The sequence below is a fragment of the Arthrobotrys flagrans genome (assembly GCF_004000055.1).
Source record: "Arthrobotrys flagrans strain CBS H-5679 chromosome Unknown unitig_15, whole genome shotgun sequence".
NCBI lineage: Eukaryota > Fungi > Ascomycota > Orbiliomycetes > Orbiliales > Orbiliaceae > Arthrobotrys > Arthrobotrys flagrans.
The window spans coordinates 2963265-2979044 of record NW_027137545.1 but is presented as its reverse complement, the minus strand read 5'-3'; the positions used below and the strand labels follow the sequence as shown (position 1 = coordinate 2979044).

The window sequence follows — 15780 nt, the reverse complement described above, 5'->3', positions numbered from 1 at the left end:
CTGTAATTAGGGCTTGAGATAGCGTATCAAGCAAGTCCAACCTTGAGCCTCGTCATCCCCCACAGCCAAAGCTGGACCATAAAATATATTTATAGAAAAATTTGTTATCCAAAGGCAGCAAAAAAGGAACATTAATTACATTTTCACTTCCCTTCAAAAATCGAAGAAAAAAAACAGAGTGCAATGCAAGTTAAAAACAAGAAAAACCAATTCCAAGAACTAATGACACCGCTCTCACGAGAGAAATGCAAAGGATGCCTGAAAACTTCCCCCCCTTCTCCCCACCCCCGCTCTCAAAAAAACAAGGATGATTCTTTTATGTATGTCTGGTAAAGATTAAAAAATGATATCTAAAAAACCCCCTAATTATGAATCCAAATTTGCGCTCTGCTTTTTTCTTTTCTCATCGCGTTCCTCTGCATTGCCGTATGCATAATGGCTGCTTGAGTCATTAATCCTTCTGTTAAAAAACAACAAGACATTTACAGATTTCCAGAAAGGATAGCTTCCGTAGCTGTTGTAAAGAAAAAACTCGTTAGTAAAAATCCAGACCCATCTAAGAATATCATCAATGTAAAACCTACCAGAATTAATATACGCCTTCTTCGCATCTAAGCTCAACCCAAACCTCCTCTCCAACTCAATCTTAATACTCTTCTTCGTCACCGTCATCAAATCCGCGGTCTTAAGAATATCCCTAATCTCCGCTAGTATGGCATCATCACTCGGCAACTCCATACTAATCAACTCAACCCCCTCTCTCGTCTCCCTCATACCCTGTCCACTAAGCATATCACTAGGCGCAAGACTAAACCTGTTTCCGTTGTTCGTATACCTCGGCAAAGGAACTTCATAATGGCTGGGTGCTACGCCACCATATTCACTTCCTGCGGGTTTGGTACCGTATGAAATACCGGAGTATTCGGATCGTGTGTCGCCTTGGGAGGTGTGGGATTCCCAGAGCTCGGCTTGGTATTCGTCCCACTTCTTGCGAGGGATCATGGCTGGGTCGAATTTACCTTCGTCGGAGATGATGACCTGTTTACCACGTTCTCCGGTGACCACACGAGTGTTACCCCATGAGAAGTCGTCCATATGCCAGAAGGAGTAGAGTGGGAGTGCGAAACTGAAGATTGGGATGGCTAAGATGTAGACAACCATCCAACCGATCTGTAGAAAACAAAACGAAACTCATTAGCCTTCCGAAAATAGTGAATGTAGTGCATGTGTAATGCAAATCCAAGTGAGGGGATAGAACTTACCATTTCCCACTTCCTCCTCACAATGAAGATAATAGCTTGAAGACCATAAACCGCAGCCAACAAGATGAAAGCCAGGACGTATTTATCAATCTCTGTTGCTGTCGCAGCAGTGTAAATCAAGTAAACCAAGTAACCAACAGTAGCAGGGCCAATGATGGTTGAGAGCAAATCCATGAACACCACGAATCTCATACTGAAGCAGCAGAAACCGCAAAGCTGGGACAAGGGGATAAGTTCCACGAGATTGTGAATGGTGGAGTTAATCCAACGACGACGCTGGGACAAGAAAACTTTCCAGCTGTCTGGTGCAATAGTCCATGCGTGAGCGCTCATGATGAATTTGGTCTTGAATCTTGGGTGGAACTTGAGAAGTAGGGTTGTGAGGTAACGATCTTCACCGAGATGCAACAAGTTCTTGAGATGCAAGGTATCGACACGGATGTTGGCGTATGTTTCCACAATTTCCTTGCTGACGAATAGCGGCTTGCCGGTTTCTGCTGTTCGGATGCGGTACATGGAGAAACAACCTGGAAGACAGGTGACGCTACCGAACAAACTTTCGAACGCCTTGGCCAAGTTGTGTGAAATAAAGTATCTGGATTGTATGATGATTAGGATATATCCCTCATCGCAAATGTGCAGCACAGATAAACTTACTCGTAGACCTGCATCATAGTGATAAATGTAGCCTTCGCGTTCGTAAGACCGGTTTCACCGCAGACGGCGATAACCTTGGTATCGTTGATGAATGTAGAAACCATACGTGTGCACGAGTCCGGAGCGACCTCAGTATCTGCCATATTGTTAGTTGTCTGAATTCCAAACCACACGAAATGAAAAGAGCAAACTCACCAGCGTCAATACCCAGCAGGTATTCGTAGAAAGTGGGATTAACACCAATGATATTTCTGATCTGATGGTACATCTCGAGTTCGAGGGGGCTCATTGGCAAGTTGTAGTGCACACGGTTCAAGAAACGCATAATGATCATCTGCGAGTCTCGCTTTCCACGATTACCAGGCCTAGTATCGATTAGTAAATGTTTCTTGGCCGAGATATTGGGAGATACTCACCTAGAAACTTCAGATGGCTTTCCGACCTTCACAACAACCATGAATGGAACAATGTGGCCAAGTGTATCATAAAGACCCGCATAAATCTTACCCATATTGTGCTGCTTGAGACCTTCACCCAAACTCTCGAAGCTAAGAGCCTCGGGTTCCTGTCCAGTCCACCCCAAAATGTCGAGCACGATTCTCGGGGTAGGCCTATCGTTACCTTGACCAATAATCATACCGTCGCAGACGACGACAAGCAATTTCCTCTTATCATCGTACTTCATACGAGCCAGTGAATCAATAGCACGACGAAGCGAGTCCTCGTCTTCCGTGTATGCGGGAACCTGGCAGATAACGAATTTATCCAAGGCCTCAGGAATGTTCGTCCTGGTGAATTGAAGGGCTGCCAAGAACTTGAAACCAATGACGGAGACCAAGGCGATCGTAATCGCAAGAATGATGTAGTTTGCGAACTGACAGACAGTGGAGTTACGGGTATCCAATCTGCCGATGAAGTAAAGATATCTCAAGCAGGATCTTTGTGAAACTCGAGCTGTAGGGTCAAGCTTGAGGGCATCCCAGTACTTGGTGACATCTTGGCCAGCACCGTTTTGGAATAGAGCCACAACGTTGGAATCGAGGATGTCAAGGTCCACATCTTCGGATGCTGGTGGGTCTACACCCTCGGGGACAGCAAGGTAAGGGCGACCACCGGATAGGTATCCGGTAAGATCAAAGACATCCTTGCCGATGATGGCAACCTGCTTCTGTGCATTACCCATTTTCTTAACGGTTTCGGGTGAGTAGCCAATGTAGCCCCTCTTGTAGTTTGCCCTCATCCTGATCAGAAGTTCGTAGTACCAATCGGGACGTTGATCATCAGCGCTGTAAGAGCTACGGAAGTCATGGTAGACGGAGTTGCGTTCGAAGTTAGTGGAGTTAGGATTGATGTAGTTGATGGCAATATAGGGATTAACACCCTTGCCGTCACGTCCTCTGCAGAGGGCCGAAACCTGGACGGGGAATAGAGCAGAAGCGTCTCGACCACCGTAAGCGAGAACGTCTTCCGGCGGGACGACTGATGGGTAGTGGGTATTGGCGAAGGCTGACAAATCGAAAACCTCGCCACGGATCGCAGTGAAAACATTACCATTCTTTTTCGTCTTGTCATACGTATAAGCTGTCAATTCGTCGGGCGTAAAAACGTTTTGTTTGGGACAGATCAAGTTGGGGAACCAGACGATGAAGAAGATAACGAAAGCGCAGCTGAGCCAGATGAGGATGTTAATAGCCAACTTTTCACGCCATGCGACACGGATGTCCTTGCGCTTCATGCGGCCGAGCCAGCTAAGCAAGAAGTCTGGTAGCCAGAACGTAAGTGCGTAAACCACGAAGAGCCATCTCTTTCGAGAACCGGAAACAACAACTTCATCGATTTCCTCCTCACGAGCTGCTGCGCCTTTTTCAGCCATCTGTTCACGGGTGTCGAAATGCCTGAACATATCGCCTTGATTAAAAGCGGAAGCACCGGCATCTGACCGCCCGTCAGCATCTCTATTAACTCCGAGGTAGCCTCCTTTGCCGTAAATATGGGATCCGATACCTCCCTCGATGAGATGCGATTTAGAGTCGCCGAACGGGCTTCCTTCTTCGCCTTGGGTGCTCAGTTTACGGTCAGCGGCGACGCCAGCATGCATAAAGGTACCGGATCCAACATCGGCAACTTCAGCCCAGCAGGCTTCGCTGAGGAAGACACCGGTAGAACCGCATCGAGCTTCGTTCGCAGGCCACCTCTTCTCATCGAGCACAGCCTCCGCCTTCTCCCTTTCGCTTCCAACAATAGAGTTATCCGTCGATGTCAAACCAAGGAACTCTCCAAACGGCATGAACACCGAGAAATCTGCATTCTTGATTCTCTGCGTGATTTCCGCGATGCCCAAAACTCGGACCTGTGTTCTGACGCATTTCGAGTCGAACTGGTTTGCTATCCTCCTATCGTTTGGTTTCAAGCAGAACACGAAGTACGGGTTCGTGTTGAGATTGTTAAGAGCCTTGGTGATCGTGTCCAGACCGGTCAAGAACTGACCAGCAGCGCCCTGCTGGCCATGTTTGGATGTGGCCTCGGTTTCAGGCTCCTCCGCTGGTGGCGGCGACTCCTTACCTTTGAGAATAGGCCGTGTGCCCTTCTTACGGACCACGCTGGGCTGTCTCAAAGGCTTCGAGGAGAGCTGAGCTTGCACAATTGCAGATTTCTCTTGTGGGTGGTGTTGGGTGTTAAGAGCCTTGGAAGAAAAGAGTTCTGCGACGAAGTTGCTGGTGGTGGTTCGGATCAATTGCATGATGTCACCGCTAATGACTTCACCGTTGTCCTCGAGCAAGCCATAGACTGGATACTCAACTTCACCGGCAAAGTGTCGGATTGTGAAAGCGCCGCGGAAGGAGGTGGAAGTAGCAGCGACTGGGAGAGTGGCATTGCTGATAGGGATGGGTTCAACTGCGGGATTCTTGCCTTCGAATCTCTTCTTCACGCTCTCGAAAAACTGGGCGTCACTGCGTCCGCGTCTGGTTTGATCGTCGAGGATGGCGAGAAGACCGTTGCCTTGTTTGAGCAACGCCTTGACAGCATCCCCGTTATCAAAGTAGCTAGTTGCGGGAACACTAACTTCTTCGGACTCGAGCAATTCCGCGCTCCTCTCGAAGAAGTGCTGAAGGGTGAATCCGTAGAGAGCTTCCGTAGCTGCATTATTAAGCAGCTGGTCCAGGTGCGACGCTCCGTTAGGGGCGGTAGCCTGAGCAAAACCGGGAAAGTCAACAATGGAAATAGTATTCGCGACTGTGTCTTCGACGGCGCACAGTCTCTCGTTGGCGGATTCGACGACCCAAGCGACCAAAAGAGAATAAAGGGTACGAGCGAGGTCATCAGCGTTAGCTCTGGCGCCCTTGGCGTCGAGCATAACAGTGACTCGTTCCTTTTGGATAGTCTTTGTTTTATATCCAAAGCTGGTTTCAAGTGCGTCACTGGAGACACCTAAGAACGCAGCAACGATATTGAGGGAATCTTTGTTCTTGACAACAATGGTATCTTCACCTCCATCTTGTGGACCACTGTCGTCACCGGCACCTCTCGAAGTGTGAGAGGTCAAGAATTCAAGTTGGCCGATGTGCAAAATCGTAGCCAAGATTTGACAAATTTCGGCAATCTCGCCCCTGGGAAATTCCAATTTACGGAGAGCAGTCTTGAAGTGATCAAAACCATCAGAGTCATTGATTCCGACCTTAAGCTGGCTTGGGTGGCCGAGATATCTCCATCTCTTTCCGACGTTGACGGAACCTCGGTTTCCGGGACCGTGAGTGGCACCTCCGACAACATTGAGTCCCAAGTGCTCCTTTTCAGCTTGGGAAGTTCCGGCAAGAAGGTAGTACAGAACGTGAAAGTTTCGTTCACCAGTCGGGACATGCGAGATTCTGGATCTTTCGAGTCTATGATCCAATAACTTTCCACCGATGAGTGTTGAAGAGGTATTATCATACTGAAGCTCAAGGAAGAGACCGGCTTTAGAGGCAGTTGGGGTGGTCGAGGACTTGGTTGTTGTCAAGGTATCGAACAGGAACGCGGCAAAAGAAATCTTGTTCGACAAGGGAGTCGAAGAGAAGCTGAGCAATGAGGCCAAGAGATGGGATCGAAGTGTAGTCTTTCCAGAACCAGACTCTCCACTATACAATTGTTCGTTAGTTATCATACTATGGACGACAACAATATACGGGATGTAACTAAAATTAGAAACACATACAGAAACAAGACGGCCTGGTTCTCTGCCCGATGTGCTAGCCTATTGTAAAGACGTTCTGCGAGTTTTTCACATTCGACACCGGCTACGGTAGCACTGGTATACGTATTCAAACTGATGATGGCATGGGAGGAGATGGAAGCTGTTGGTAGGGACAGATGGAAACGAGAAGCAAGGTGGGCCGTAAGATGGGTGTCGGATTGAACATGAGCAGGCAACGACGGCAATGAAGCCTGAGGCTGATTGCCCTGAGCGGCCATATTGAATGGCTCGCGTTATGCGGAGAGAAGAGGCTCGAAAGGTCGTCTACTATTGATTATGGTGTTTTGAAAGTCTGGAATTTTGGGGGGAGTTGTGTTCGTGGTCTACACCCAACAACGACTTCAGGGGTTGAGCACAAAGGTAAAAGAAACCCTACCCCTTCCGAACGAATATTTTTGCGATTACTGCCTGCTACCGCTCGAAAACAAGAAACCCTTGGCTTCTATGGAAATTGTCGGAATATGCTGGCCTAAAAGAAGGAATGGCCGTGGCGAGACGAAGAAGGAGAGGAAGTGAAGTGGAAGATGTGGTTCTTGGTAAGAGAGGGTGGTGAGATCTTCAGCTAATCATTAACATTAAACGCGTCTAATACTGAGGGGGGAAAGCGAGAGAGAGATATCGAAAGATGAACGAATGGCAAAGAAAGAACGAAAGAAAGATGTCAAAGTTGAAGTTCAACAGATGTCGGCAGAAACGAATAGAAAAATTGCAAGAGAGAAATTTCTCGTGCTTCAGCCTGGCGAGTGACGGAATTAATTGTGGAACGAACGAGTGAACAAAATTATAGACGAGAAGTACTAGTAATAATGCGGGACCAGGTTTAAGCTGTGTGCGGAATGGGGATGAGCTATGATGGAAGGGTAGAAGAAAAAAAAAAAAAGGGAGCGTAGTGTGGTGGTGTTTGGAATCGGCCAGCCCAACAGCATAACCGAGAGAGCGGGATGTCCAGGGGATTCATTACATTACACTGGCACAGAAGCACACCAGGAGCATATGCCAGACTTCTTCATCTACAGTATACACAGTACGGACGGCTGAGACTATTCTCTTCTCCCCGGGATACATTCTATCACCGGTGCCCTAAGTGTATAGGCAGCATGTATGTTCAATTTGATATCGAGGTAGAGTACTTAAGAGGCGTTCGACCTTTGCATCACATAGTCTCCCATGGCCAAAGCTCCAAAATCATATGATGTGAGGTGCTTTTCAACGGCTCTCTGCTAATGTTAATGGGAGATTTGTGATTGATCCGTAAACATTCGGCAGCTCGATCGATCCAGCCCGTCCCGACACGCCCCTGGTCCCAATACAGAACAAAAAAATTTTCTGGTCGCCCCTAACTTTTGCATCCATAGCTTGTCAAATCTATTTTCACCCCTGCTTCGGAACATTTGACGAGTCTGGTAGTTGGTTTAATTGTTCATGTATTGTTAATACGATGCAAGACAAGCCTTTTCCTTTGCCTCTCCTACCAGCCGCACAGGCTATTTTTTACTTTCTTGGCTTCCTTCCTTGCACTCTTAACTTGTTTACATCTTGCGAGCGAGCTTGTCGAGGCAAGGCATGTGGTTGATGATGGTGAGAGGCAACCCAAGTGTTATAAATTAAGAAACATCCAATTAGTCCAAAAAGTTATCGATAGGTGCCATGTCGATGTAACCCATACTTCGTTCAATACTACCAGTATCAGTCAATCTTTTAGTTAGCTTTACCATTAACACATGCAATAGCATAGTACAGGTACATGTATACGTACCATACTCCTCAGGAGAGTAGATGTCTATGCACGTCTGGTGTGATGCTAATGGCATCTTCCAAATTAAAACTTGGCTGAAAGAAAAAAAAACAAGACTTTTCATTCAAATTGTCCGCTGGGTAGCGTCCTTCCCGGCCAGGGTCAGGGGTGTTGAGGGTGGGATCGTCCAAAAATAGCGGCCAGAATGTGTTAACAAATCGGCAGCGCCCCACCTGCAAAGGGCAATTGGCAGCTTTCAGGGGTTCGCTTCTTTGAGGTTAGTGTCCCTTTGCAGGAACAGGTCGGCCTAGTTCCGGGTACAAATTGGTGGCGTCCCATTGGCCTGCGCCTCAGGTACGGGTACATTACAAACACGAAAATTAGAGTCTCGAATTGAGTCGAGTTGAGTGAAGGTGAGTGTTGACAAAAGAGCGTCTATTGTGACGATCAACGCGTTGTTTTGTCCTTGCCCGAGACTATGCTAGTACAACCCCGGTCGATTATTATATCGACATGTCATGGCCCTCCTGGTATGATCGTGGTGGTGAATGACGGAATGTCCAGTATTACGCCTGTCTTCATACATATCATCCATCGTACCATATGCACACCCGTGGAAGGGTCTGGTCAACCGGGGGGAAAATGAAATGTCCAGACAAATTATTATGATTGCAGGCTGTAAGCTGAGCAAGGGGGTTTTGGATTGAATTGCAAGCGAGAAGAAATTTGTCTAGCATTTCTCGAATTGTCCGTTCCTCGCAGGGCTTGGTCTCTTCCCTCCGATGCCTGTATTGTCGGACATCCTGTACTCGAGGCTCCGTGTGCTCTGTGGTGTAGTATGGAGCGAACCGCATGCATGCATCTTGTACTGCATGTAAGGAGGTATCAAGTTGAGCCGTTCTCGATTCCTAGCGCCCCAAAGCGAAGCCCATCTTCGACTACCAGGCATATTGTATGGATGAGGTTATGGCCGGAGCATGTACCGTTCGGTTAGCCCGTTTTAGCGTGTCTCCTTTTTTTTTTTTTTTTTTTTTTTTTTTTTTTTACTTGTTCCTTTTCCCTTGCCCACCTTCCTCTGATTCCTTGCTTTGACAGACCAACCCATTCTAGCCCCGATCCATCCATCCACTTCACCTCTCTCCCTTTTCTGTGACTTGACTTCTTCGCTCCACCCTCACCTCACTTCATCTTTCTTCCCATCTCCCAAGCCTTTTTGTTCTTCACAATCGTTCTTTTTTGGTCCTTTGTAGACGGTCTTTACGTCCCAAGCCTCCCATTCGTTAATCTAGTTCGAGGTTGTTTTTACTTCTAGTTAATTCTTTGAGTTCTTTCCACTCGTTCTTCAGCGTCGATATCCGCCCTCAGCTCTTACTCCTCTGCTCCTGTCGGCTATTTTTGGTGGTGTCTTCAGCTAATTGAAATCGACGCATGGCAACCGCCTTGCTTTGATGCACACACTGCTACCACCGCTATTACTCTTCATACAAACAACCACCACCTCTCAATAATAACCCTTTGTGTTCTTTTCCTCCTATACGCTCCTAATATTATTCTGATTCCAGCTCACGAAAACGACAAAAATATATACAAACTTCTAATTAATATCACGATCTGAGAAGAAAGAAAAGTGTTTTGCGTCGCGGGTTTTTTCTCATAGCTTCGGTTAATTTGCATTGTCTGGGAAACACCAACAGTCCTCCTTTTCCTCAACGACCTCCTCTGAGCTGCGGCTCCTTGACGACCTTCAGCCCATCCACTTGGGTTTGTATGTTTCTTTAATATTAAATATAGACTCTCGTAACTTCTAGCCGCCCGTGCTAGACAGACAGGTATGTTCATGATCACGTTGTTCATCACTCCCATCGTGCCCAAACCCCCCTGATGGCTTCACGACCCGAACATATTTTTTTCCTCCTTAGCTTTGTGTAGCACAATCAATTGGAACAACAAGAATCTCCTCAAACTAACATCGCAACGTCGGATATATTAGTTGACGAGATGGCTCACGGCCACCGCCATTCTGTCTATTCTACTGCCTCCGGGACAATGTCGACTACTCCACAGGCATCAGGCAACATCAATACTTCTTCGTTGATTGCCTCTCTTCACAATGCATTCCAGGCTGGTTCGTCCTTCCAGCTGGACGCCAGCACTAGTCTTGTCATGACTAGTGCTCTTGCCTCCAGTGGTTCAAATGGTACCATGGGCACTAACGTCGGTGCTTCTGGTGCCGATACCATCGATACCTCACTCACTTCGCGAGTATGGGAACATGCTCGTCGACGTGCTGAGGACCAGTGTGTCGTTCTTGCGTAAGTACACCTACACTCCCAGCCTCTGACCTCCAAGGAAACACCTTAACCTGACCCTAAACCTCATTAGTTCTCTTACACCAGCATCGACGGCTCCGGCTCTTACTCCGCTCCTAGATAGCTTCCCTCGTCCTCCAACAATTCTAGCCTCTACTTTGAACACCATTCGTCCATTCGTTACTGCTCTTTCCCCATTGGCTCCCCAAACTCCACTTCATAATGGTCTCGTCGTTACTCATCACATCTCCCTCGATGGAGAACCCGTATCGTGCACCATTGCCCTTACGCCCGAAGGCATTGATACGGAGAGAGGTCTTACGCACATTCCGGCTCAAGTTGGCTACCGTGGTTTCGACGTTTTCTACTATCTACTTTCATCTGCCTCTTCTCCCCAAGAACGTGAATACCTTTCCCTCCAATCGCCCGACAAATACGCTCTGCTTCGACGATCTGGCACATATTTTCCACCAGCATGGCATCCAACTGCAGACGACGCTGCCGGTGCCGAGGATTTCCGACAGGGGCTTAGAGAAATTGGTATCAAGGGCAGTTTGCTCAGAGGTGTTCTCTCCGTTCTCGCTGGTATCCTCAAGCTCGGAAATACCATCAGCGTTTTGACACCCGATGACGAAGTAGAGGAAGTCTGTGAGGATGTTGCCGGTCTCTTAGGCATTGATCCTCAGGTCCTTGTTGATATGGGAGCCGAAGACCGTGAAAGATTCATTGGTACTACCTATGAGAATCTCGTCAACTGGATCATCACCAAAGCCAACGCTTCCATGGAGGCTCAATTCAACGCTAAGAAGGAATCCGGCAACAGCAGCAATGGAGACACTGTCGCTATCTCCCTCGTCGAGATCCCTAACGAAGCTCAAGCCAAAGCTCTATCGATGAGAATTGTTTTTGATGACGAAATGGGAATCAATGCCGAAATGAAAGATGACGGCCTCGATGTTACCCCTGCCAACAGTGCGGTTCTCCGTGAGATGAAGCAGGCTATTCTTGACTTTGAGGGAGGAGACGCTTCCAAGCAACGCGAAAAGGAATACGAAAAAGACAGGAAGGAGGGCTTGATGGAGAAGATTGGGCGGGAAGTTGAGTCCGAGGGCTTCTTGAAGCAAGTCTTGCTCCCTGAAGACAACGGCATCAAATTCGAAAAGTTGGACGTCATGTCCGTTCTCTCCACCAGCCGAACCTGGTTCCACCTTTCGCTCAGCCCAAGCGATGGCGTATCCGCTCCAGAACCTCGTGCCATGTCCCTTTCTACCCAGGCGGGTTGGTCCGCAGCCACCGTCTCTCGACAGATCAGAGCCTGGAGGTTGGTGGAATGGTCAAATCGTAGGAGCAAGCGCCTTGACTTCACCGCCGACTTTGATTTCGATGAAATCTACCAGAGATACAACATGCTTGGTTGTCTCTCTGGCCGTGACGGTGTTGAGACCTGGGTCATCGAAAAGGGGTGGAGCAACGGAGAGGCCGTTGTTGGTAAGGAGAGGGTTTGGATGAGCGAATCCGCCTGGTGGCAAGTAGAATCGATGCTTGACATCAGACCCGGAATGGGAATGGGAGCTCTGGGTCCTGGATTTGCTGAGACTCCTGGATCTTACAACGCTCTGTCCCGCAACAATAGCGGCTTCTTCCCACCCATGGGATCTAACGGCCTCATAGGACAAGCCGAGAGCCGTGACAACTTGCTTAACAGCGTTGCCTCGCAAAGTGGTGACAGCCCTGCAACCGGCCTCATCAACAGACCGATGTCCATGGCTCCTCCTCGTGCTCTCGGTGCCGATAAGGGTGAAAAGGAGATCGACTCCGGATACAATCCAGAGATCCTTAAAGATGAAGAAATAGCCAAAAAGACGAAGATCCAGAAGGCACCACGGACTTTTGGTCGTCGTGTCTGGGTTGCTTTCGTCTGGGCTATGACTTTCTGGATTCCCTCTTTTCTACTCCGCTATGTCGGCCGCATGCGAAGACCCGATGTCCGATTTGCTTGGAGAGAGAAGCTCGTTCTTTTCTTTTGGATCTTGGTTGCAAACGGTGCTCTCGTCTTCTACATTGTCGGTCTCGCCGATATTGTCTGTCCTGAATCGAAAAACACCTTCAGTGCGCAGGAAGTTGGATACCACACGGATGAAAATGACTTTTGGGTTTCGGTCAACGGGACGGCCTATGATATCTCGAAATTCTGGCGTATTGACCACAGCGACACTGACACTCCAGTTCTCGGCGCCACGATGAAGGCAATCGCTGGGCAGGACCTTACTGCGTACTTCCAGATGCCTCTTACCGTTGCCTGCCCAGGGGTGGTAGATGATGAGACGGTCTATCTTCGATTCAACAACACCAATGCCATCGAACAACCTACAGTCGAGCATCTTATCGGAAACAGACAGCCTGACCGACGATCCGTCCTTTACAACAAGAATTGGTACCAGGACCGCTTTAAGCCCAAGATCAAGGAGTACTACAAGGGTCGTGTTGTCTACAAAAAGGAGGATGTTGCCAGCCAGGGCTTGAGGTACTCTCGCATGTGGTTCATTCTCGACGGACATATCTACGATCTTACAAACTACTTCTACTCCCAAAAGTTGATTGGTGACCGGTACTTCAACTTCTTCAACGAATCCTTCACTGATATTGTTCAATCCAATCCCGGTGGCGATATCTCTACCCTCTTCAGAGATGGCCTCGGGCCAAACCGTCAGCGCAACTACCGCAACTGTTTGGACAATGCATTCCATATCGGAACTCTCGACGTCAGAGACTCTGCCAGGTGTAAGGTCCAGGGTTACATTTTGCTCTCCTTGGCTGTCGTTCTCTGTTCCGTCATCGGTATCAAGTTCCTCGCCGCTCTCCAACTTGGAGGAAAGAAGTCCCCCGCTATGCAAGACAAGTTCGTTATTTGCCAGGTCCCTGCGTATACCGAAGGTGAAGACTCTCTGCGTAAAGCTATCGACTCTTTAACAGCTCTGAACTACGAAAACAAGCGTAAGCTCTTGTTTATCATTTGCGACGGAATGGTTATTGGTGGCGGAAACGACCAAGCTACACCCCAAATCATCCTCGATATCCTCGGAGTCGATCCCAGTGTCAACCCTCCAGCCCTCCCATTCAAGAGTGTCGGTGAAGGTTCCAAGCAACTCAACTACGGCAAAGTTTACTCCGGTTTGTACGAATACGAAGGTCGAGTCGTTCCTTACATCGTCGTCGTTAAAGTTGGCAAGGAATCCGAGACTTCCAAACCCGGTAACCGTGGTAAGCGTGACTCGCAGGTTCTTCTCATGGACTTCTTGAACAAGGTCCACCACCGCACCCCCATGTCTCCACTTCAGCTTGAACTCTTCCACCAAATCAACAACGTCATCGGTGTGGATCCTGAACTTTACGAGTACTTGCTCATGGTTGACGCCGATACCTGCGTCCGTGAGGATTCGTTGAACCGTTTGATTGCTGCCTGTGCCAATAACGCGAAGATTGCCGGTATCTGCGGTGAGACTTCCTTGGAAAACGAAGAGCAGAGTTGGTGGACCATGATTCAAGTTTACGAATACTATATCTCCCATCATCTTGCCAAGTCGTTCGAATCTCTCTTCGGATCCGTTACCTGTCTTCCCGGATGGTAAGTTTGGAACTAATTCTGTTATACGGCATCCTGCTAACAAAAAGAATAGTTTCTGCATGTACCGTCTCAGAACCGCCGACAAGGGCCGGCCATTGATCATCTCTAGCAAGGTTATTGACGAATACTCCGATGGCAACGTCGACACCCTCCACAAGAAGAACCTGTTGTCCCTCGGTGAGGATCGTTTCTTGACCACTTTGATGACCAAGCATTTCCCGCACATGAGCTTCAAATTTATTCCTGATGCCTACGCTCTTACCGCTGCCCCCGAAACCTGGAGCGTCTTGCTTTCCCAGAGACGTCGTTGGATCAACTCTACTATCCACAACTTGGTTGAGTTGATGTGGCTTAAGGATATGTGTGGTTTCTGTTTGTTCTCCATGAGATTCATCGTGTTTATCGATCTCGCTGGTAAGTTGCCCCGTTTCCTCCGTGTCAGAGATGGCACGTGTTAACGTAAATCATAGGTACCATTATGCTTCCATCTACCTGTGCCTATATTGTCTACCTCATCTACCTGGCTGCCAATCCCAGCGGTCAATTCCCTCAGATTTCGCTTATCATGATTGCTGTCGTCTACGGTCTTCAGGCTCTCATTTTCTTGATCAAGCGTCAATGGCAGCACATCGGATGGATGATTATCTATATCCTAGCCTACCCGGTTTACTCCTTCATCCTTCCGGTGTACTCTTTCTGGAAGCAAGACGACTTCTCGTGGGGCTCCACACGTATCGTCGTCGGCGAAGCCGGTGACAAGAAGATCGTCGCCGTCGAAGAAGAAGAGTTTGACCCTGCCTCCATCCCACTTCAAACCTGGGACGACTATGCCGCTCAGAACAGTCTCCCCGGCCGAAGAGTCGCTACCCATGTTGAAAAGTACTACGACGACGCTGGCGGCCACGGCCACGGATATGAGATGGATGACATGCAGAGCGTTTACTCCTCGGTTAAGCCCGCTAGCACCCTTCACTTCGGAGGCGGAAACCCATACTTGGCACCGCACCCCCATAGCCCATCACCTCTCGGTAGAAACTCTGTCCGCCAGAGCACCTACTCGAATTTTAACAGAAGCGCGAGCCCGAGCCGAGCCATGAGCCAGGCCGGTGATTATTGGGCTGAGACACACGGTGGTAACGGACGCAGCGAGGGTAACCTGCTGTCGCCGCAGCCAAGTCCTGGATTCCAGAGGGCGCTTAGTGGATATGCCGGGTCGAGGCCGGCGAGTAGCGTGCTTGATTTCCAGAGGGGCCTTCAGGGACCCGATGACGCTACGATTATGGCTGTTGTAAGGGATTGTTTGAATGCGGTTGACTTGGACACCGTGACGAAGAAGCAGGTCAGGGCGCTCGTCGAGCAGAGGTTGCAGACCGAGTTGACGGGAGAGAGGAGGAAGTTCTTGGATTCACAGATTGATATACAACTATCGCAGATGTGAGCGGGGGTTTGTGATATATATATACACGGTCCTGTTTTGTAGTTTCTGTTTCGTGTCTTTTTTTCTCGTCTTACCTTTGCGCTCGGAAAAAAAAAAGAGCTTGTGAATTTGCATATTTCTGGGAGTTTTCTTTTTTTTATAACTTATTATCATATATTATTATTAGTACTCTCGCTCCCTTCTCACTTTATTCTTTGTTCCCTTTTTTTCCATTGCGTGTATCTCAACATGGACGGTGGAATGGTTGGCGGATAATGGGTTTTTTCTCGAGCTTTCTCTTTCTTAATATTGGCGACGATGAATAGTTTCTAGCCTTGTTTATTAGTAAGAAAGTGTCATTTTTTTTTTCTCCATAATGTCAGTTGGAGCCACAGAATTGATTGTTTAGTACACATGTTTTCTCGATCATATCGTGTTTTCTGTTGTGCTCTCGCAGACTGGCGTTCGCCACCGCGATTGAAGGGGAAGCTTTCTTTTCAATTCTACGTCACCGAATATATCTAAAACGAGATGATTTGGACAT

General features: G+C 48.3%; 2 protein-coding genes across 2 annotated transcripts; one reads left to right on the top strand and one right to left on the bottom strand.

Annotated features, from left to right (window-relative positions):
* Positions 1-482: 482 nt before the first annotated feature.
* DFL_000751 (uncharacterized protein) lies at positions 483-6368 on the bottom strand (the record flags this gene model as incomplete). The annotated part of the gene is made up of 7 exons (XM_067637103.1): positions 483-514; positions 585-1170; positions 1263-1857; positions 1920-2055; positions 2115-2284; positions 2336-6034; positions 6112-6368. The coding sequence occupies 7 exons, from the start codon at positions 6366-6368 to the stop codon at positions 483-485; spliced, it is 5475 nt and encodes a 1824-aa protein (XP_067495302.1).
* Positions 6369-9883: 3515 nt separating this feature from the next.
* Positions 9884-15257, top strand: DFL_000750 (uncharacterized protein; the record flags this gene model as incomplete). The annotated part of the gene is made up of 4 exons (XM_067637092.1): positions 9884-10197; positions 10268-13819; positions 13872-14233; positions 14290-15257. 4 exons carry the CDS (start codon positions 9884-9886, stop codon positions 15255-15257), a joined length of 5196 nt encoding a protein of 1731 aa, XP_067495301.1.
* Positions 15258-15780: the final 523 nt, after the last annotated feature.